General features: G+C 43.3%; 1 protein-coding gene across 3 annotated transcripts in view; it reads right to left on the reverse strand.

The window, feature by feature from the left end:
- Invs (inversin) overlaps positions 1-24101 on the reverse strand; it is a 160992-nt gene that overhangs the window by 18635 nt on the left and 118256 nt on the right. For all 3 annotated transcript variants that reach the window (XM_087897127.1, XM_087897129.1, XM_087897128.1), the window contains 5 exons: positions 22585-22756; positions 21080-21235; positions 20464-20693; positions 15061-15167; positions 10180-10392 (listed from right to left, as the gene is read on the reverse strand). In XM_087897127.1, the coding sequence (XP_087753253.1) occupies positions 10180-10392; positions 15061-15167; positions 20464-20693; positions 21080-21235; positions 22585-22756 (878 nt within the window). The remainder of the gene's footprint in view (positions 1-10179; positions 10393-15060; positions 15168-20463; positions 20694-21079; positions 21236-22584; positions 22757-24101) is intronic.

The raw sequence follows: 24101 nt of genomic DNA on the forward strand, positions 1-24101 counted from the left end.
ATTCTAGGGAAAGAGGAAGGAAGATCCTAAATTTCCTGAGTCTCTCTCTCTTTTTTTAAGATTTATTTTTTTATTATGTATACAGCATTATACTTGCATGTGTCCCTGCAGGCCAGAAGAGGGCGCCAGATCTTATTACAGATGGTTGTGAGCCATCATGTGGTTGCTGGGAATTGAACTCAGAACCTCTGGAAGAACAGTCGGTGCTCTTAACCTCTGAGCCATCTCTCCAGGCCCCCTCCCTTTTTTTCTGAGTATCTTTTCTATTGGGCACTGAGGACACAGAATGAAGACTGCAGACCTCAGGTCTACGCTGGGGAATCTTCTACTCAGAAAGGGGCAACTAAGAAAAGATAACCCTAGCCTACTATAGAAGAAATACTACAGTAGTGTGCATGCATAAAAGTGGTGAATTCTGTGTGGAGGAACCTGTGCTCCAAGCTTCTAGTGCTCAGGTGTGCAGGTGTCTGGTGGGCAGAGATGGAAGGGCGGAGCCTGGCTTGGCCTGCTGTGCTGACCCCAGAGTGTATCAGTTTCCAGATGACACTACTCCTTAGGGAGAGAATCTGGTCACTACTACAGAGTCCACTAAAAGCAGACTGATGAGGGAGTGGTCTAGAGAAGCCATGCTGGGAAGTTTGGAAGATGTCTATGCCTACTCTGCAGCTGGCCAGCAAATGGGCACAGCTGAGCCGCTCTCCTGTCAGACACCATGCGCCAGACCATGTCTAGCCCTGTGCTAGAGCTCAGAACCTCGGACCTGACGCAGCAGTGCTCTGAGACGGGGTATTTACAGTCTTGGAGGTTTACTTATTGAGATGGAAAGCTGGTATATCACAATAGCTGAGGTCAGAATCTTCAGAGGAAGCTTGAAGGCAGGACTGAGGGCTGGTAGAGAAACCTAGATGGTGGCTAGTTCTGGGGCTGCCTGCTGAGGCAGATCTGCTAGCATCACCTCAGGGGGAAGGAGGAGCTGAAGTAACACAAGAGGAGGGGGGAGGGGAGAGAAAGGTCCAAGAAGCTATGCAGAGGAAGGGGCAGCTCCCCATGGAGAAGCACAGAAAAGGACTTAGGTCCTTGCTCCTCACAAGTTAACTGGCCAAATCACCTGGGATCTTGTGAATTACCCATTTTGATTAATCTGGATTCTATGCTCTGCATTTCTTACAAGTGCTCGGGTAACAACTCTAGTTGCTTCTCTGGTCTGTCCTGCAGCAACTAGGTTTAAGGAAGAGGGGGAGCCTCGTGGGCATGGTAGACTATGGGAATGAAAGGTGCCTCTCTGTGATGTCACCACCGCAGGGTTTGCCACACTAGTGCAGGCTCTTTCACAAGCATCCTGGCAGTCCATGGGGCCAGGACACCAAACATCAAGGCCAGAGTAGAGGTCCTGAGCTCCCAAGCAGAGTTCAGACTGGGCTGACTGGTTTGAAGTGAAGCTTATTTAGATTTCAAGGGACAGGAAAGACCCAGCTGACGGATGATTTTAAACCGTGTCAACCCGCTACATTCCCCTGGCTAGCGCCCGTCTGTGTGGAAAAGCCTCTATTTGGGAGCCCACTGAGTCTCATGACAAAGAGCATGGCCAGGTAGTTTGAGATAAGTCCTGTATTACTGGCTCTGGTTTTGCTACTCTTCTGCCAACTCTGACACTGGACTGTGCTGTACTTGCTGCTGTAGAATAGCAGGGCAGCTGCCATAATTGAGGACTGGCATCCACATAGATGCTAGTAAATGCCACTCAAGGTGATAGACAGGTGCTATCAAGCGTTGAGACATGGGTAACATCTCAGGAGAAGGAAGAAACATCTGGTGAGTTCTGCTAAATGACCTAGGCAGGGAGAAGCAGCCCCCTCTTCATAGAATGCAGATGAACAGAGAAGTGCTGGCCCTTTCCATAGACACATGGGTGAGGCTGTCTGGGTTGGCACTGCCAATGGATCTCCATGACAGTAACAGGGGCTTGCAGGTGATAAATGAGACTTTATGTTTTGAGCAGTCATTTCTCTTTTAAGAAACCAAACATCTTTACTTAACTCAAGAAGCCTCTATGCAGCAGGGGACAAATGATGTCACCGTAGACTTTCCCGGCCTCCAATGAGGTCAGTCACTTAACAACTGGCAGGCAGCCTGACAAAGTGATCAGAATGTATAAACATCAAGCAGGCTGTTTTCTGGGGACTTCTTTGGAGAAGTCTTTTATTTTTATTTTTGTAGAACTAAATATCCAGAAGTAGAAGAAATTACTGAAGTGGCATTTCAACTGTATTTAATAAATAAAGACTGCCTGAAGATCTGAGAGTAAAACAGTCCCACTGGTCAGCCTTAGAGACCAGGTTACAGTAACACACACCTTTAATCTCAGTAGCCATAATGACATGCACCTTTAATCCCAGGAGCCACACTAGTTGCCTTAGATTAGGCGGTGCTTGCCTTTAATCCCAGCCCTAGAGAGGATTTGCCCTATAAAACGGGGCAAAACAGCTCTCAGATACAGTCTCATTCTGAGATTCCAGGAGGCAGGATTGCCATTTTGGACGGAGGTTGAGGTAAGAGCCAGTGGCTGGCTGTTTTGCTTTTCAGATATTCAGGTTGAATCCCAATTTCTGACCCTGAGTTGTTATTAATCATGATTCAAATGACATACCCATGAGGGTATGTAACCCAGCTTTGGGTGTAAAAATATGAAGTTTTTAGGAAATGATACATTTTTTTAAATTAAATCTTCCAGGTGTCACAGATAAGAAAGGTATTGAATCCTGTTCTCCCCAGTCAGTCCCCTTAGATCTGACAGGGATAAGACTTATCAGCATCTTGGCTCTAAAAGGGGAAGAAATCACAATCCCATCTTCTGGCACATCACAGAGCCAAGTCTTGGTGCTCTTTAAACCTGTCAGGGCCTGAGCTGCAACTGATCAACATGCAGGGCCCGGAGAACCAGATACCTAAATACGTAAGTGCCCCAGCCCACTGTGAAGATAAGCGGCCTGTAAATGCATGCGCTGCCTTGAGTAGGACATGCAAGTCCTACTTGGTGGTACACTTGCTGAGACTCACAGACCGGAATGGAAACCGCCAAAGACTGTCTGCTCTGTGGTGGTTCATCTGGACGGTCAACTTGGCCAGATTAAATATAACCAACACCAGTAAAGCATGCCTCTGAGCATTCTGTGATGGTGGTTTTGAGAGACAGTTAGATCCTGAGGTCTCTGGTCTAATGAATGATCATTCTCTTGATGATCTTATTGCAGTGAGCTGTAAGGTAGAGGTGGGGCCGAGCTGAAGGAAGCAGGTAACTAGAAGTGGGCATTGGAAGCTATATTTGCTCCCCCCTTTTCTGTTCTTTCTCCCTACTTCTTGGCTGCTATAATGTGGGCTGCTATGCACCATCACACCCTACCCACCAGCAAGGATGGGTTGCACTGAAACCATGAGCCAAAACTGTATTTCCTTTAAGCTGTTTCTGTCGGTCATTTTGGTCACAGCAGCACAGAAGTAACCAATACACTGCCCAGTGATTCCTTCTGACAAAGGGGGAAACTAAGGCATAGAAGGCATGTGCAACGTGTAGCCACTGGGCTGCACTTCAGGATAGCTACGAATGTGGTCAAACACAATTGTGTATAACAATGTCATGCCACAATCTCAAAAGGTTAGGACCGGGGAGATGGCTCAGTGGATAGAGTGCTTGCTATGCAAGCCTGAGAACCAGAGTTCAATCCCAGGGACCCACATGATGGCAGAAGGAGAAGACTGACCCTTCAAAGTTATCAGCTGACCCCCATATATGCACTAAGGAGTACATATCTACACACACATACCACGGACACACATGAGATGGGGGAAAAGACTATACAGCTCTCTAGAGAATGCCAAATGAGACATTTCGGAACCACTGCAAGGGCAGTTACAGAATATTTATTTATTACATTCTTGCCGTATGCCACATGTTGTAAGGCACCAAAGATATGAAGACAAAACACACAATCCCTGCTCTTAAGGAACTGATGGTCGAGTGGGGGAAGCAGATCCGCATCCTCCTGCAGACGGAGGGGTCTGGGGGGACGATGGCTACAACCGAGGTGTCTGCACAGAGATAAGGAGGTGCAGGAGGTGGACGCTAATTAGACAGAGGCAGGGAAAGACTTCTCATGAAGAATGTCAGAAGAGGGAAGAGTGGAAAGAGGTTATTCTGGTCCAAGGGAAGAACATGAGCAAGACTTGCAGCCCTGCTCTCACCCAGGCTTTGACTGAGAAGACATCTCTAGTTCTTGCTGTGATTTCAAATTTCCCTTCTACAGTACCCTGAGAGATGACAACTGAGCTCCCGCTGGAGCATTCCAGTGAGCAGACCTGACTACAGCATGAGACAGAGGTTTGGCTGTAACCTTTCCGGCTGCTATTGCTCAGTGTCTGGGGTCTGTCAGCCTCAATCCCTTCACTCTCTCTGAATAACAGGTGGAGTAATATTTGGTCTTTAACGTCCTCTCCAGGGAGTAAGAAAATGTTGCGTGTCTGGGACCTTTGGCTTATTGAACGTTAGAGCTGGAAGGACCTCAGACATTCAGTCCAGGTAAAAAAATCTCTCATGACTCACCAGTCACTTTGATAATGAGAGTAAAAAATCTGTAACTCTTCTTTCACCAAAATGAATATATATTCTTGACATATGAAATGCTGTCTATGCTCCGAGGGCATTCCTAAAACCTTGCAGCCCACCTGATTAAAGAAACTTCTGAGGCTCTGAGGCGCTGGGTTGCACGAAGGAGACCACAGAAGTAACTCCTCATGGAATAGATGACTGTGTGAGCAAAAGGGCAGGACACAAAGCCCAGCCCTGAAGAGAGGCTGATGTCCTGGGGGGTGCAGGGGAGCAGGCTGCAAAGCCCAGCCCTGAAGAGGATCTGATGAACTGGGGGGTACAGGGGAGCAGGCTGCAAAGCCCAGCCCTGAAGAGGATCTGATGAACTGGGGGGTACAGGGGAGCAGGCTGCAACAAGATCTTCTGTCAAACCAAAGGACAGGGATGGGAGTGTCATAAGCATTCTTCAGAGTGTGTGAGAAAACATTTAGAATTTTCCCTTTGGCTTTAAGGGGTAGCTTCAAGGGAAAAAACACCCTCAGGGGGCTGGAGCGATGGTCAACAGTTAAAAGCATATACTGCTCTTGCAGATAATATGAGTTTGATTCTGAACACCCAATCAGGAAGTTCACAACCCCCTATAACTCCAAACCCAGGGGATCCTATGCCTCTCTGGTCTCAGAGGGCCCTTGTACTCATAAGCACAAACTCAGACACAGGCACATATACATACATATAACCAACAGAATTTAACAAGAAAGAAATGAAGTGTCAGACACAAACCTCATTGATGGAATGTACTGTCTTGGGAGAGACAACATTCCCTATTATTTCATATTTTTGGAGGACACAGAACTCCTTGTACAAAGAATTTAAGCATCCCAAGAACTTGCCTAGGTGGTCAGACAGGACTTATCTGTGTAACTCTATAAGGTGATCTCATACACTAGACAGAAGGAAGCTCAGGTCTCTCAGTAGGGTCAGTGAGAAAGAACAGAAAGTTTGAAATGCCCAAACATCAAACCCAAAGGTTGTGGGGTTGTAATGGAGAGAAAAGCGACTTGGAGACAACACAGGTACTCAAGAACGACAGCTAGTACAAAGTGGTGTGCCGGTGACCTGATGTGTTGTCAGGCAACCAAGCATGGCAAAGTGGAAATGCCCAGTGGATCAGAGTTATAGGGGACAATGGTGTGAGGCTGATTAAGGGTTTTCTAGAGTGGTGATCTAATTAAAAATATTTTTTTGGGATATCTATGTTGCCTACATAGGTCTTGAAGTCCTGGATTCATATGACCCTTCTGCACCAGCCTCTGGAGTAGCTGGAACTACTAGTCTGACTCTAAATTAATTTCTAATAATGGGCACATTTTTTTTTAGTGGAATGCAGTATAGCATGTGCAGAAGTCAGAAGAGTAGGGTTGAGCTCAGTCTGGAGATGGTACAATTCAAAAGATGGAGGAGGGAAGAATGAGGGCAATGAGAGTGAACTAAAACCCTATAAAAAGGAGGCTTCAAGGAAGATGGGTGATTGACATAACAAGGCTCCACCTAAGTCTGATTTCCACTGTATTCTCTGGCAGGGAAATTATAGTATGTTTATTTTGGCAGCAACATAGTGCCCTATGAGTTATGAAGTGCTTTTAAATTAGTATGGGTATTTCTTAAATAGGATTTTCTAAAGTACCTCTTAGAAAGTATATCTGTAATCTTCGTCTCTCCCAACTTCTCCACCATGATTTAGAGATCACTTTCCTGCATGTTTAATGAGTCCCTTTCACCTGCTCACTTTGCAAACGTGATTCCAAACATGTCCAAACATGTAAATAAGAAATGGACACTGAGATAATGGCATGTGTCTGACACATCTTCATTAAAGATTCAGCAGCAGAATTCTGGGTTTTATTTCTGAAATCAAAATCTCTCAAAATCTCAAAGGCAAATCAAGCAACAACTCAGAACTTAAGAAATACCTGTTGAGAGTTAAAATGAAAATGAGAGCAGTCTCCAAGACCTTCTCCTGGGGGTCTACACAGTGCTGAGTGCAGGGGGTGGAGTCTACACAGTCTGAGTGTAGGAGTGGGGTCTACACAGTCTGAGTGCAGGGGGTGGGTGTGTTAGTTAGGGTTTCTACTGCTGTAAAGAGACACTATGACCACCACAAATCTTATAAAGGAAAACATTTCATTGGGGCTGGCTTACAGTTCAGAGGTTTAGTCCATTATCATCATGGTGGGAAGCAGGTCAGCAGGCAGGCAGACATGGTGCTGGAGAGGTAGCTGAGAGTTCTACATCTGGATCAGTAGGCAGAAGGAAGAGAGAGAGAGACACACACACAGAGAAAGACACTGGGCTTGACTTGAGCACATAAAACTTCAAAGACCCACCCCCATTGACAAGTCCTCCAACAAGGTCATACCTACTAATAGTGCTGCTCCCTATGGGCCTGTGGAGGTCATTTTTACTGAAACCACTACAATGGGAGTCTACATAAAAATGAGTGTGGAAGGTAGTGGGTCCACACAAGGATGAGTGGGGAGGTGGGGTTCACACATGGATGAGTGGGGAGGTGGGGTTCACACATGGATGAGTGGGGAGGTGGGGTTCACACATAGATGAGTGGGGAGGTGGGGTGAGTGGGGAGGTGGGGTTCACACATGGATGAGTGGGGAGGTGGGGTGAGTGGGGAGGTGGAGTCACACAAGGATGAGTTGAATGCTATGAACTCAGCTTCTAACACTGACACCAATGAAGGAGTGTCTGTAAATGAGGAACAGTAGAAGACACTGTAGCTTTCCCAGTTTGTTAAGCTGTAGCATGATCACAAGCAAGCCTAGCGACCATTCAAAAGAGTCCCCGAATGTTAACTTCAGAAGCTAAAAATTAAAAACAAAAATTTCTTCCATGGTAGAGGACCTCATTGGAATGACAATGAGAGAGAGAGGTGGTCTGGCATTTTCTAAAATTTCCTTTCTGTTTCAGGCCTCTGGACTAGGATACTGAAGTACATGTTAGGAAAAGAAAAAATTGAGAAGTACAATGCTTGTTTAAGGATGCCAGTGCTATAAAATGTATTCTCTATACAGGAGATTGCACAGTGCTGAGTCCCTAGCTCTGCACTGACTTAACAGTATGTCCATCCTCACTTGGGGTCCCTCTGGGAGAGGAAGAAGAGGCTCTAGTGAAAACCTGGGAGTCTCCTCAGACCCGAAGAATGCCCCAAATCATGTAGTCTACCTTCTCACTTATCACCGATGAAGAAGTTGCGGACCGGAGAGAAACGCTGTCTTGATCAGGTTGGGCTTGCATCCTGCTGTCCCCTACACTACCACCCTCTTACTGGCTGGGAAGGGAGTATGGGTTGGAGTGAAGACAACCCGTTTTGAGGACATACAGCCTCAGCCACGCAGCCTTTGCAGAGCTGCACTTCATATTCAGGTGTGTAAGACTGAAATCTGCAGCCAAATGCTCTACCACTGAGTGCTCCCCCTTTTTATAACTTATTTTTATTTCATGTTCATTAGTGTGCATGAATGTCTGTGTGACGGTGTCAGAAGCCCTGGAACTGGAGTTACAGACAGTTGTGAGCTGTCATGTGGGTGCTGGAATCGAACCCGGGTCCTCTGGAAGTACAGCCAGTACTCTTAACTGCTGAGCCATCTCTCCAGCCCCATGACTGAGTTCTGGAGGAAGAGTCTTACATACTAAACTGGAATTTATGGGACCATCAGCAGGAGGAAATGCAGTAGTTTCTATAGTTTTTTTTCCCTTAGTTTTTGCTTCCTACTGTGAGCCGGGGACTAAAACTCTAGAACAGTGAGAAAACTCAAGAGACAACCATCTCCCAAGTTTTAGATCTGAGCCACCTGGGCGACCTTGAGTCTGAGGATCACTGCCACAGTGCTTGTTTAAGTACTTATGCTCACTGATGCCTCTGAAGCACAGGGGCAGAAATGCTAAAAGTTCAGCTTTGCCACAGAGGGCTTTTGTTAAGTAAAAGGTTTAAAAACATATTTTGGGAGAGAAAGAAACCAGATTCTGGTAGCTTTCCTTATGCTCTATTGTTGGGTGGTTCTATTGTATTACTGTTTTAATCCCTTATTGAGTCTAACACATAAGAAACTCTTTCTCATGGTCATAAACAAACAAGGAAAAGCAGCATGTCCTGACACTACTCAGCTCATAACAGAGTCACATTCTGGACACATCATGCTAACATCAAATATCCTAAGACAACCAGTGAACACTAGAGTTAGTGACGTGGGGCGCCATACAGCTTTAGAAGGCTGTGGGAGTGGAAACTCAGTGCTCAATGATATGAGAGTCTCGTACTAGGAAGATATCAAATGCCATGGTATTGTTTCTGAATCCTGAATTCATCACTTTCACATCTTAGGTCCAAAGCTACAAGTTGAACTACCATAGTCTGTGCTGTAGGATAATGCTTTTGTACACTGTAAAGATTTGTTGCTTGTATTGGTTTTAATAAAATGCTGACTGGCCAGTAGCTGGGCAAGAAGTATAGGTGAGGCAACCAGACTAAAGAATTCTGGGAAAAGGAAAGGCCAGATGCAGTTGCCACCCCAACACAGAGGAAGCAAGATGAGAATGCTGTACCAAGCCATGTGGTTAAACACAGACAAGAATTATGGGTTAATTTAAGTTGTAAGAGCTAGCTAGGAATATGCCTGCACTATTGGCCAAACAGTACTGTAATTAATATAGTCTCTGTGTGATTATTTGGGTCTGGGTGGCCAGGAAACAAAAGCACAACCTCTGTTTACAAATGGCGCCTCTATTTCTTTGGGACTGAATGGCTGCGGAGCCAGGTGGGACAGAAACTTCCCTCTACAGGGAGGTGCACAGGTGGTCGTGCACACTTTTATTCCCAGCACTCAGGAGGCAGAGGCAGGCAGTTTTCTGTGAGTTCCAGGCTCATCTGATCTAGATAGGAGACCCTTTCTCAAAAACAAACAAACAAATAGACAAACAAAAAAAGAAATGTTGCATATGGTACATGACATACCTGTAATTCATTGCTGGGGAGGTGACACAGGCAGATCCTGGGGAACAACTAACCAGCCAGTCAGGCTAATCTACTTAGCAAGCTTCAGGTACTTTTAAGACTCTCTAAAAAGCACATGGATGGCACCTAAAGCAAGACACTTGAGGTTGTTCCCTGGCTTTTACAAGCATGAACATATGTGCACCTGTACACACACACACACACATACACACACACACACACACACACACACACACACACACACACACACACACGCGCGCGCGCGCGCGCGCGCATGCTGGATTGCCAGGAGAGGCAAGAAGCTAAGTTCTTTCTTGGTAGCTTGCTCGAGGTGGCAATCTCACCCTAACTTCCTGTCAAGGCTGCAGTGACTAGAACAACAGGGATGGATCTAGCAGGAGTAATGGATGGAGGTTGGGCTTTCTTCCTTCCACCAGTCCTTGGACGACAGAGGGGAAGGCAGAGCAAGAAGGTGACAGAGGAACTGATCCACCTAGAGAGTTCCGGCCCCTCCCACCTTTTGCCTGGCTTCCCTTCTCAGCTGAGAGTGACCTGTGTGGCTCACACTTACTTAGCTGCAGCATCTTTTCTCAGCTGCTCATGCTTCATGAGGAGGTTCTTCCGGTCTCGAAAGGCTTTTCTGACCTTGTATCCTTTGTAGACAGCTTGAATTTTGAAGGCAGCAATGTCTTGTATAGCTGCAATGGACAGGGCACCATGTTCCAGCATGAACTGGATCACCTCATGGCGCTCACCAAGCAATGCATAGTCAAGGGGTGTGTACCTGAAGCAAGAGGAAGACTGGTTTTGAACGGACTGTGATTCAAGGCACAGGAAAACTCTACTAGCATCTAGTAGAAAGATGCTCGTTCTACCACCGGCTATTTCCCAACCTCCCTGCTCTCCTTTTTTCTCTATGGAGAAACAAAACAACACAAGAGGCTGCAGGCTCATTTTTGTGTAGCTGGGCTCTGGGAGCTGGCTCACCAACTAGAGCAGTGGTTCTCAACCTTCCTAATGCTGTGAACCTTTAATACAGTTCCTTATGTTGTAGTGACCCCCAACCATACAATTATTTCACTGCTACTTCCTAACTGTAATTTTGCTACTGTTATGAATTGTAATGTAAATATCTGATATGCAGGATACTTGATATATGACCCCCAAAGGGGTTGTGACTCACAGGTTGAGAACTGCTGAGCGAGAGGCTACGAGAATACATGACTCCTTCTCTTTCTCCCAAGTGTCAACTGATTCCCTACACCTGTTTTAAAAGGGTCTCTGAATTATTTTTCTGTAATTACTGATAATTGGTGCTTATGAGAAGAGGCCTATTTCCAGACAGGGGAGACTGATTCCATGATACAGACGGTCTCTGCAAGTCACTGCAGGTGATCTGGATTGTTTTTGAGATAGGGTTTCTCCACACAGTCATTAAAGGTATATGTGACCATGCCAATCTAAAGAGAGACTTGTATATTGCTTCATACACCAGAATAGTGTAGATGGAGCAAGGGTCTACACATCAGAAACCAAGCAGGCACTGGAAGATCCATGAAAGACTGAAGGAGACTCTAACAGTAAACAGGAAGTCCTTTCTAAAATAGTGATATGAAATTTAAAAATCATAACAGACTAGTAAATGTGACTAAATAATAAAAAATTACAGGGAAACCATCATTTAAAAGAGATTAATGAGTATGTTATTTAAATGATACATTGTATTGGTTGCTTTTACTCTTTGGGGGGACTGCCACCCAGCTCCCAAATAAATATACAGAGACTTATTTACGAATGTCTTAGCTTGACTTATTTCTAGCCAGTTTTTCTTAACTTAAATCATCCCATCTACCTTTTGCCTCAGGGCCTTTACCTTTCTCTAGTTTCTATGTCTTTCTTTCCTCCTTACTCTGTGGCTGGTTGTCTGGCCGAGTGGCTGGCCCCTGGCATCCTCCTCTCCCTCTCCTTTTCTTGCTCCTCCTTTTCCTCTCTCCTTTCTTTTGTTCTCCACCTGCCGGTCCTGCCTGTTTCTCTCTCCTGACTAGTCACTGGCCATTCAGCAAAGTAACACAGCTTTACAGAGTTAAACAAATGCAACATAAAAGAATGCAACACATCTTTGCATCAAATATTCCACAGCATAAGCAAACATAACGCATCTGTAGCTAACATTCCACAACAGTGCATATTTGAAGACTTGAGATGGAGTAAAAGAACAATGACTGAAGTAAAATAATCTCCCGCTGATGGCAGTAATGTCACTTCTAACATCTAAAGATCTAAAGATTTGATCTTTTGGGGTCTTAGCTGTCCTCATCTGCTAAAGAAATGCCTGGGGAAAGTGGATGGTGACTGGAAAGGGGCTTGACCTGTGTCCAGCATGAAGAAGGAGTCCCTGCATGCCAGCTGCTGCTCAGGACCCACACTGCAGCAGGGTTTATGATGCTGCATTAGCCTGCCATGAACACTTCCATAGAGCCCACGCTCAGAGTTACCCAGTGACAACTACACACTGAGGTCGAGCCCACAGGGCGACTGAGGTAGTCGGTGCAGTCATAAACCATGAGCGGCTTAAGTGGGAAAGGAGATGGTTATAGGGATGGAAGATTAGACTCAGAAAATCACATCAGGACGACTGAAAAAAAAATCTCTCTTCAAAACTTACTTAATAGTTACAGTACAGCATAAAAGGAAAAGGTTTTCAGAAAAAAGGGTGGTCTGGTTGCTTCAGGAAGAAAACTGAATTCAGAGGCTATGTTGGGTGGGTCAGAGATTCAAGTATGGTTTCTTTACTACAGTTCCAACAGCTAAAAAAAAACCCGGTCATTTCAGAATGCCTCAATTTGCCACTAGTGCTTGGGGAACAGAGGGTCATAAATAAGCAGCCTCAAATGACATTTATGAGTAGATGTTGTTCTGTAAATTCAGGAGAACTAATTTTCTCTTCTGACTGTACATCCACTAATGAAGAGATTATCAGAGTCACTGAACACAGGATAGTAATGTGGCATGACCTTTACAAGTCACTAAATGCAATATCTTCATTTCATAAATAGAGACCCAGGAAAGTTAAGCAACTTGCTGACAATTATGCAAACAGTCTGTACGAAATATAGGTTACACCTAATAGCAAATAGCTCCCAGTGTAGTAAAACCTTTTCTTCTATCAACTATTGAATACATTCCAGTAGAACAGAATTGCTTGTGCAATCAACTTGCACACAACATGTATATTCAGTAAGCCTAACAATCTTTGAAATTGTATTGAAATGTAGTGTTTATCACAAAAAATCTGGACTGGGAATGAGGAACCTGTGTGACCCTGCGTAATCAATGACCTTCTCTGTCTGGATTTGTTTCCTCATCCATAAAACAGAGGGGAAAAGACAGGGGAGACTCAGATCTCTAGGGCTGTCTCTGTATTAAAACTTAACATCTTAAATATTTTTATTATGAAAAAATTATATTTTCATTGTGAGATATTTCAAGTATAAAATATTGAAAAATAATAATTCTCCATATTTTCGAAACCCAAACTTAAGAACCAGAAATGATTTTTTTTGTCCATGTTTACTTCTTTCAATTTCTTCCTTTTAATTTTTGTTTAAGTATTTTAAGGTAAACTGTGGAGTCCTGTCTATGTGTCTCAGTATTCGTCTGTACATAAGACAGGCATAGCCACACGGATCATTATGTTAACAAAATTAGCAGGAATTTCTTAGTAAAATATAACACAATTCCTCTGTCTCAACCATGTTTTCTTTTAATCACTGATTTATTCAAATTAGAATTTTTAATCAAATCAATCTTAGCTTCAGAGAGACACAGTCTAAATATCTAGCCAGGTTTCAAGACTGAAGTTCAGTGTTTAAGCAACTCACCATGGTGCTGTTATTACCATTCTATCCCAAGTTCCATTTAGCAACATCCAAGCACTGTGAATATTCCCATTGACATGAGAGAGTGGCTGTCAGGTGGTTATTGACCGAGAGACAGCAGAGGTTGGCAGAAATGATGTCTATTTGGGGAACATCACTTGGTTAGTGCCTATGCACAAGAAGTAGAAATTAGCACTACACTGATGGTAACCAGCCAAGAAACAATGTAGACACTGAGAAGAGATAACACACAATTGGACCTGCCACGCGGGAATGGGCTGACAAGTTCAGCAGAATGCCCAAACCAGAATGTCAGTAAACATAAGCTGCAGGGCCAGCTTCTGACATGTATCTATCGAAGTGCATGGCTGGGGAAACAGGGCACAGGCTCGGGTACAGCCACTCTCTCCAGTACGTTCTCATTGTTTCTTTACAAAGACAGCAAATAAACATTGTTAGAGTAAATTATTCTTTTTAATCACTTCTAAACTCCATAGGCACTAATAGATTTGTGATTGGCTTTAGGAAATAAGCAACTTCTTTTTAATTAATTGACTGCTGCTGCTGCATGGATGCATGTGTGTGAAGGTGGGGAGCGTGTGCCATGGCACAATGGACGTCAGAGAACAACTTTCAGGAGTTGGCTTTCTCTCCACACTAAACTCAGGACATTAGACTTGTGCAGTCGGTGCTTTTACCTGCTGAGACATCTTTCTGGCCAAGACGTTCCTTAAAGAAATCCCTAATTTGGGAGATTCTTCTCTTTCCCTTCTGTTTTTCCTTTGGAATTTAAAGAGAGGCACCTTCAGTTTTCTTTCTAACAAATAAAGACTCTGGAAGATGTTCAGAAGCCTGGTCATAAACTTAGTCACTACCTCAATTTACTAGAATCTTACTGGAGCCAAGATCCGGAGTCTCTCCTGCTTAGGCTTCCCTTTGTATCTGGTCCTTTTCCCACCCACACTGGGGATGGAATCCAGAGCTGAGCACACAGAAGGCAGGCATTTGAAACTGAGCTACACCCCCACCATGTCTGAACCATTTTTATTGGGCCAGAGTCTTTGAGTGGCAACCCTAGCATATCTCTGTGAACCATATTTTTCAAAAAGGGAGTATTTATTGATGTTCAGCTTCCATCTCAGCTTCTCCATGTTTTCAGACACATGACAGCAGCCTTTTGTCCACAAACGAATTATATCTTCACCACTAATAGAAAAAATTTGAATATGTAACTCATTCTTGTAGCCTAGATGAATTCCTAGGCCTGGTCCATCAGGACCATATGTTAGGTACAAGCTTGAAGAAGGTCCTTTTCCCAATCTGCAAATGTGAACCTGCTATATGTAGTACCCAAAGTTTTGAGCAAGTGCAAAACTCCCATGGTTCTAAGTGAACACTGCATGGAGATGTGGCTCTTTCCTCTGGCTCAGGACTGCCTGGCACAACATTTCCTTATGAGTATACTTCCTATTTCTGAACCAATATCTCAACTTGAGGTTTTTTTTTCCTCACTGGAAAGGAAGGATGTAAGATGAACAACACTATACCCACTCTCCTTCTAATCCATGGCTTACCTCTCTTCGTTGTTCTCCATCTGATTAGGGAAAGCAGCAAAATCTAGCAGTAATTTAATTGCATCAAGGTAGCCATTATTACAGGACCAGTGCAAAGCTGTTCGCCCCTGCAAGTATGAACAAATCAATTGTAGGAGTAAGCGATTCCAGACACAGAATACTCAGAGGAGACAACTTCCCCTCAGACTGATCACTAATAAACAAGGGATGCTATGAATTACATAACAAAACAGATATTTCTTAGTCAAAGTCACCACAATTAACACGTCCTGAGGAGGAGTTGAAATTGATCAGAGAATATTCCAACCAAGAACGCAAACTCTGACTTTCACTACAAGAGAACAGGCGGCACACCCAGATTGAATCAAATTCAGAAAAAATAAATGGTATGATGGTTATTCTTGGTTATCACTTCGACTACATCTGGACTGGAATTAACTTAAACACAAGTGGACAGGTACACCTGTGAAGGGTTCTTCTTAATTAAACCATTTGAAATGGAAAGACCCACCCTAAATCCAGATCTTTTGAAGTGGGACAATCCACCTTAAGCCTGGGCCACAACCTCTGCTGGCAGCCTATATAAAGGACATGGAAGAAGAAGGCTTACTCTCTTTGTCTGTTTTCCCTCCTCTTACTGGCAAGTTCATCCCATCACTGGGATTAGAGCCTACTTCTTCAGGATTCTGGTGTGTACTGAAGACCAACTAAGATACCAGGGTTGTGGAACAAACAACTATCAGATTCTGAGACTTTCTGTTGGTAGATAACACTGTTGGACTAGCTTGACCATAGCCTGTAAGTCACTCTAATAAATCCCATATATATGTATACATACATACATACATACATTTCAGTTATGTTCCCCTAAAGAACCCTGACTAGTACAAATGGCATGTACTGAAGAACGGATAAAGAAAATGTGGTACATTTACACAGTGAAGTATTACTCAGGAAATATGAAGGCAAATGGATGGAACTAGAAAAGATCACCCTGAGTGAGGTAACCCAGACCAGAAAGACAAAATGGTATGTACTCATTTACAGGTGGGCATTAGTAATAAAGGATAAGCATGCTACAATCCACAGACCCAAAGAAGCTAAGTAACAGGGAGGATACATGAATCTCACTGTAAGGGGAACAGAATAGACATCATAGGTGGATGGGGAAGGGGCCTGTATGGGGGGGCATGGGAACAGGAGGAATCAGATCGGGGGAGGATGGAAAGAGTACCAGGAAAGACAACTGTAATTAGGGGCATCTCTGGGATGAGATAACCTAGTGAAATGAAACTCCCAGGAATCTATGAGGGTGACCTAGCTAAGACTCCTAGCACCGGGAGATATGGAGCCTGAACCAGCTATCTCCCGTAACCAGGCAAGACTTCCAGTGGAGGGGTTGTAACACCAATCCAGCCACTTAACCTTCAACCTACAATTTGTTCTGCCTACAAGATATGCTGAGGTAAAGGTGGCACAGAAATTATGGACGTGGTCAACTAATGACCGATCCAGCTTGAGACCCATACCAAGAGAGGGAGCCAACCACTGACAATACCTAGAGGGCCAGAACCCAGAGGTGGAATAGCTCAGAGACTTAAGATAGAACCAAATAAGACTAATAAAAAAAGTAGTCAATGAAATGATTTTTAATGATGTTCTGTTATACTCATCGATTTTTGCCTAGCCCAACTGTCATCAGAGAGGCTTCACCTAGCAACTGATGGAAACAGATGCAGAGATCCACAGTCAAACATTAGGTGGACCTCAGAAAATCCTGTGAAAGAAGGAGAGGAAGGATTATGGGAGTGAAAGACCTCCAGAGCAGGGAGACTCTCACTCAAGTCTTCGGATAACATGAGCCCCCAGGAACTCATGAGAGACTGTCCTTGCTGCAATCACACTAGGTTTATTGACAGGACATGAACCAGTGCACTGGGGCCGAAACTCATTTCCCACGCAGAGGTAGAGGAGTTCGACGACCAAGTAGCTGGGAGAAGGGGTATTTAAGGGAAGAAACCATAACCCAATAATCCGAAGGGGGTAGGGAGGGTGTCATTGGAAAATTCTGAAAATACCAGTCCTGATGAGACTTAGCCAAACACATCACTGTATGACGGTGACAGTGGGACTTAGCCAAAGGCATGCAGGGCAGTTAAAGCAGGGATTGGGATTGAGAACTGATGATGCAGCTGACACACAAACATCAGACAATAGTACCGAAAAAATGAAGAACTGAAATTTTCATCTGAAGAATCTAACATCCCAGCACTCAGGAAGTCAAGCCAAAAAGATCTCGAGTTGGAGGTCAGCCTGATGTAAACAAGTTCCAGGTGGGCTACAAGGTGGGATTCTGTCTTTAAAAGAAAATAATTTTTCAAAGGGAGCACCTATAATCCTAGCACTGGGGACTCAGGAGGTGAGGATGGGAGGAACAAGAGTTCAACAGAGAGGTGGCTATACAGCAAGCTCAAGGCCAGGCTTCGGTTCAGAAGACCTTGTCTTAACACCAGTACTTGCCCACCAAACCAAGAGTAAATCAAACCTGAGGGAAAGAGGAGGCAGAAAAAAAAAAAAGATGAGAGCAAACACCACTCAAAAAGCAAATAGGCTTAAAATGCTGAAAATCAGCAAAGACAGATGTCCTTGGAAGGGTTGAAAAAGACAGGTGGAAAGTTTAAAGAAAAAAAGGAGAGAGAAAATACATATTACCAATGTATACACTTAATGGGGAAATAGCTATAAGTCCTAAAACATAATATAGATAAGTGCAGATACAATCATCTTTTTATAAATACAACTGAAATTTTAAATAAAATGGATAAAAAATTCCCAACAAAGTGCACTTACCAAAGTTGAAAAAAAATTATTAGGAAACAGAATAGTCTAACAGCCACTAACAAGCTGGACTGGTCATTAACAAATTATGCATTAAGAAAATTTCCATGACCAGTGGACTTCAACAACAAAATTATTCCATACACTTAAGGAAGACGTAGTATCTGTCTCATGCAAATTCCTGAAGAGGGAATACTTTCTAGTCTTTTCTATAAGGTCAGAAACTCTTCCCTACACAAACACAAGAAATAAGAAAGGGAGATTATGAATATAAGATACAAAGCCTTAAAAGATTAGCAAGTAAATTCCCCCCACATATAATAGTAATACTATACTGTAAGTGAGGTTTACTCTGTAAGTGTAAGGTAGGTTTAACATCAGAACAAGATTCAGTTGACACGACCCACTTTATCAACAGAAGAGAGATGAAAAAGATGGGACCACGTTAGTAGTTGTATAAAGTATTTCATATAAATCTAACTATGATTGTTTTTGCTTTAAAATCTTTCCAACTTTAATTCTTTTTATTTATTTTTATTTTTTAAGATGTAGGATTTTTTAAAAATCGATTTTATTGAGCCCTACATTTTTCTCTACTCCCCTCCCTTACTTTGCCCTCCCCTTCTACTCTCTCCCATGGTCCCCATGCTCCCAATTTACTCAGGAGATCTTGCCTTTTTCTACTTCTCATGTAGATTAGATCCATGTACGTCTCTCTTAGGGTCCTCATTGTTGTCTAGGTTCTCTGGGATTATGAATTGTAAGCTGGTTTTCTTTGCTTTATGTCTAAAAGCCACTTATGAGTGAGTACATATGATATTTGTCTTTCTGGGTCTGGGTTACCTCACTTAATATGATGTTTTCTGCTCCATCCATTTGCCTGCAAATCGCAAGATGTCATTATTTTTTCTGCTGTGTAGTACTCCACTGTGTAAATGTTCCACATTTCCGTTATCCATTCTTTGGCTAAGGAGCATTTAGATTGTTTCCAGGTTCTGCTATGACAAACAATGCTGCTATGAACATAGTTGAGCACATGGCCTTGAGGTACGATTGATCATCCTTTGGGTATATACTGAAAAGTGGTATTGCTGGTTTTTCAAGGCAGGGTTTCTCTGTGTAACAGTCCTGGCTGTGCTGGAACTCATTTTGTACGCTAGGCTGGCCCTGAACTCACAGAGATCCGCCTGCCTCTGCCTCCCGAGTGCTGGGATTAAAGGTGTGCACCACCACTGCCTGGCTCTAACTATGATTTTTAAAAGTTCTTAACAACCAGAAATACAGTGGTTCATCATACAATGGTGAAGTATTGGAAGCCGGATCTCTGAGAAGTCAGAATAAGTTCAAGAGTGTTAGCATCACCAATTCTATTCAGAACCATCTGAGAGATCCTACATAGTTCTAAACAAATGATTGCAAAATGCTACATATAAAACTGAATAGAACTAGAAGGTTGCTATAAAGTATGTAAGAAACTGCCCACTTGGCAAAACACAAAAGATATGCTAAATTATAAACAATACATTCCTACTAATATAGGGACAAGGACCATAGTTTACATACTTTACCTTATGCTACTTTTAATTTTGAGAAGCATTTATTGCATTTATATATCTATTTAGTTAGCATATGTGCACATCTGTTCCATCCTGCAGACAGCTTCAGGAGTCGGTTGTCTCTTCCCCCTCCTCAGCTATCTTGCCAGCTACTCATATTATTTTTACATAAAATAACAACCTTGGGAGAAAATTTCTGAAGATAATGGAGAATCTATTTTCTGACTTGGAAAACATGACTTATGCTAGCATTTAGAGTTAGGCCAGCCCTCTAGGTAAACTGAGAGAGACTGTACTTACTGCACAGCGAAGGAAATATGAATTTAACTATCTTAGGATTCTGATAGAACACACACACACACACACACAACTGATCACACTGTATAGCACTTGTTTCTTTGATTCTGTAATCTATTCAGAGGGATTGATTATTCTAAGGGAGCAATCCAAAAGAAGAAAGATAAATTCAAGATGATTCTGGAAACAGTAGAGAAGTGTCCTGTTTCGGGAGCTAATTACTAAACTCTTGAGTTTGGGTTAAAGGCTCCCTGTTCTCAACTGGTATCACCACAGGGTAATTACTGAAGTTCTAGTGTCCTCAGCTGGGAAGTGGGGTAGGACAGTAACTACTTTATAGGATCGCTGTGAGGGCTGAATGAACTAGTGCTGAATATAAAGCTCTTGGCATTTTAGGGTATCAAGCAGTTATGATTATGAGAAAGATTATATATCAGCTGAGAAAATGCCGGTGCTAATTTTAAGCAAACAAAAGGTAGTTTGTAAGGTCGTGTGTGTGTGTGTGTGTGTATGCATATATTTTATAAACATTTTAAAAATTATTCCTAGTGTTGCACATGTTAAACAGCATACAGATATTGATGCGCCCTGGAAGAGAACACTGACAAATGAAGGCCGTCTCTCTCCAAGCGATAAACTGTTCTACCCAATTCATAGCGAAGGAGAAAGCTCTGCACAGGGAGCTGGCGGCACAGAAACCCTGAGTTTCTACCTCTTTGTCTTGGATGTTGGGGTCTGCGCTGTTTTCCATGAGCACAGCCATGCAGTTGATGTACCCTCCGTATGCAGCACACTGCAGAGGCGTTCTTCCTGCATAATCCTGCACGTTTGGGTTGATCTTGTTTTCAATCAGTATCTGGCAGACATCGGCATTTCCCCCCAGCGCTGCCCAGTGGAGAAGTGAGTGTCCATCTTGGTCAACCAGATCTACCCTTGCTCCGCCTAGCAAAGCAAAACTGCAGTGAAAATGTCGAACATAGACAGCATTCATCAGAAGGAACAGAAGATTAAAGACCCAACAATGCCCTCTATGTATTCTACACTGTCTGGCAGAGCTTTAGAGTATCCCTTAAGTTCTGGAGAGGTGGGGAGTCACTCTCTTTCAGCAAATGAAACTGGGGGTGTGGGAGCAAAGTGATTATTCTGAAATCAAATGTTCACCAACAGGTGAGCTACAAGTATAGGCAGAGTTTTCTGTTGCACATGGGCACTCTTCCTCAACTGTCTGCTCCGAGGCTCTGTGTGTGAATTAAACATGTTTCACATAAAGCGTGCTAGAATGCCTACCTTTTGTGTGAGTCCTAATAGAAGTTCTTGTATCAACCAACCTTTAATAAGTGTCTGAATCACATCTTTGTGTCCCATCTCACAGGCTCGGAAGAGTGGAGTATGTTTCATGACGTCAGTAGCATCTACTTGAGCATCATTGTCCAACAATAACTTCACAGTGCGGACATGGCCAGACAAGGCAGCAGCATGTAAAGCTAAAAAAACAAAAGAGGCCAAAGTAACTAATAAAATTTCAAAACGACTTTTCCTTTTAACTTTAAGTATGTTTTTCTTTCTTCCACTTAGGATTTCCACCTGATTGTGGCTAAATGCGATCCAAACCTCCCTTTCTCTGGACGTATACGTGCTGCTGTGGGTGTGTGCGTGGATGCTGAGGCCTGGCATACTCAGTGTTGTGCTGGTGATTTTCTTTTCCTTCTGACTTGCAATTGGGATTTCAGACAAAAGAGAGACTTCATGTTCACCTGGATGCTAAAATCCACACCTCTTTGCAACTAACACATAGTGACCGGGCCCTTTTAATAAAAAAATCTAAAGCAAGAGTCTGGTGAGAAACTGATGGGAGGCTGCAGAGCAGTGAAGGTTCTAGAGCTACAGGACGTTCTCTTAGATGGAGGACATCAGTATGGAGACATGCTACTCAAGCTTGAGAAAAATGAGACTTGAGCCGGTGGTGGTGGTGGCGGCGGCGTACGCCTTTAAGCCCAGCACTTGGGAAGCAGAGGTAGGCGGATCTCTGTGAGTTCGAGGCCAGACTGGTCTACAAGAGCTAGTTAAGGACAGGGTCCAAATTTATAGAGAAACCCTGTCTCGAAAAACCAAAAAACCGAAGAGAGACACACACATACACATACATTTGAGAATACATCTAGAGATGTGCATCCCCTTAGAAACACAATTTGAAATGGTAGAAGCTACTAAATATGCAGTTTTTTTGTATATGTATGTGTTCAGGTATACACACATGTGTGTGCACACATGTGCTGAGGATCAAAGTTGACTTTGCTGTCTTTCTTGATTGTGTTCTACTTGCATACTGAGGCAGGGTCTCTCACTAACTCTGGAGGTCACATTTTTGGCTAGTCCGGCTAGCCAGTTTGCTCTGTTGTTTCCTTGTCTCCACATCCCACGCAGAGGGATTACTGGTGAGCCTCCCAGCTCACTCACTTTTTCTGGTCCTCACACTTGCATAACGAGGGCTTTACCCACTGAGTTATCTCTCCAACCCCAACTATGCACAATTCCACATTTCCATAGTTTTTATATGGAAGTCAGTGAAGAGACAAGTTTCTATCTTGTGTTTAATGTGCAGCCAAAGCTATAAACCAGATGCTAAGATTCACCTGGTAGATATACTAATTTTAGCCACAATAATTAGAAGAAATAAAGCCTTTGGAGTAAGATCCTGGCAATCTCAAGCTTAACAAGTGAAAAGCTAAGTCAAACAATATTATCTTAGGAACAATGATCTCAAGTTATGTCTTATAAATCTGATAGCACCTTTGGCATCTGAAGCAGGCTGAGTCCATGTGCCAGTCCCCACCTGTGCCTCCGTACTTGTCTGCCATGTTAATGTCGATGTCAGAGTTTAGACTCAGCATAGTTCTGAGAACGTCATCACTGCCTTTCCCTGCTGCCCACATGAAGGACGTTCTTCCCTCCAGGTCAGGGTCGTCTTTCACTGAAGGATGCTTTAAAAACACTTTCACTGTTTCCTGTAAGAAAACCTCATCTGAAACACCGCAGCAGTGGGTACATTCTCCACAGCAATAAAGCATCTGCTAGAGGTGATTCCATAAAGAAGCCAAGGATTTCTGCTGTTGTCTTTTTATGTGTAATAAAACCTCTGTTTCCATAGAAAATTATGATCTTCTTTCCTTATATATTACTTTTAGTTTCTATAACACCTCAGAAACATTATTTAATTTTCTCATTCAACCTCTGTAAATTTGAGAATGGTGACCCCGCCCCCTCCCCCTGGGAACGCTGGCGAAGTGGAGGTAAAAAGATTATAAGAGCCATAGGTTGGTGAGGGCTGCTGCCCAACAGTGTCTTCCGGACATGACTAAGGCTGACGTATGCGTAACTTCCCAGCAGTGGTTGCCAGCACAGGACTGGGCCCGTCAACATTTATCATGAAGGGAGCAGGGCTTGTGAGGCTCCACCCCTCCGAGGGACCACCGGCTGGGGGAGCAAGTGTCACTCTCCTTATTAATGTAGCCAGTGGTAAGCTGCCCATGTTCTCGTAACCAACTTCTCATTCATGCAGGACGCCCAGTTTAAACTCAGTGTGTTGCACACAGACAACATGGCCATAGAGAGGGAACTTACTAGGAAGAAGGACTTGAGCAAGAAAAGGTGGGATGAGTGAAACTATCAAAGAACATGAAATAATTTTAAAAGATCAAGACAGGAGAAGAATAAAACAATTGAGAAGGAGTTTCTTTAAGCTTTAGAGATTTTAAGGGCACTGACAGAAATGAAAATCAGAAGACTTAAAAGTGTCTGGCACCAAGACCAACACTAAGCTACACCTTTTCTTGTATACTGTCCTATAACACCCAGATACTTAAGCATGCCTCTAGAGAAGGCAAACAGTTTGTCTCACTGTGTATTACATTATTAAAAATCTTGAGATGGTTACTACATTTGTTGATTATTGATCAAAAGTTACTGTGAAATGCAGCATTCAACTCATTTAAATAAATTTACTTAGCTATTCCTATTTTCAAGGTCCTGCATCTGGAATAATGGAAAAATGGGGACCCTGGGCAGTCAGGCCTAATAATGCCCGGCAGTTTGGTTACTGTTGTCTTCTGGGCGGTGATCAAATCCAGGGCCTTGCTATGCTGCTCCCTAAGCTAAGTGCTGTGTAGCTGAGCATCTTAGCGTCTGGTACCTAGTTAGTTTTTCTGCACTGGAAATAATCTCTTCTAAAGCTCAGTTTTCTAGGAAGATCAGAAAACTATTGCTTGAATGAATCCAAAGGGTTTCAGAGAGAAATTTCTGCAGCTGAGTCTTAATACTTCACAGAAAGCACAGGGGCTAGAGAGGTAACTC

Source organism: Myodes glareolus, chromosome 16, assembly GCF_982192425.1.
Source record: "Myodes glareolus chromosome 16, mMyoGla1.1, whole genome shotgun sequence".
Lineage (NCBI taxonomy): Eukaryota > Metazoa > Chordata > Mammalia > Rodentia > Cricetidae > Myodes > Myodes glareolus.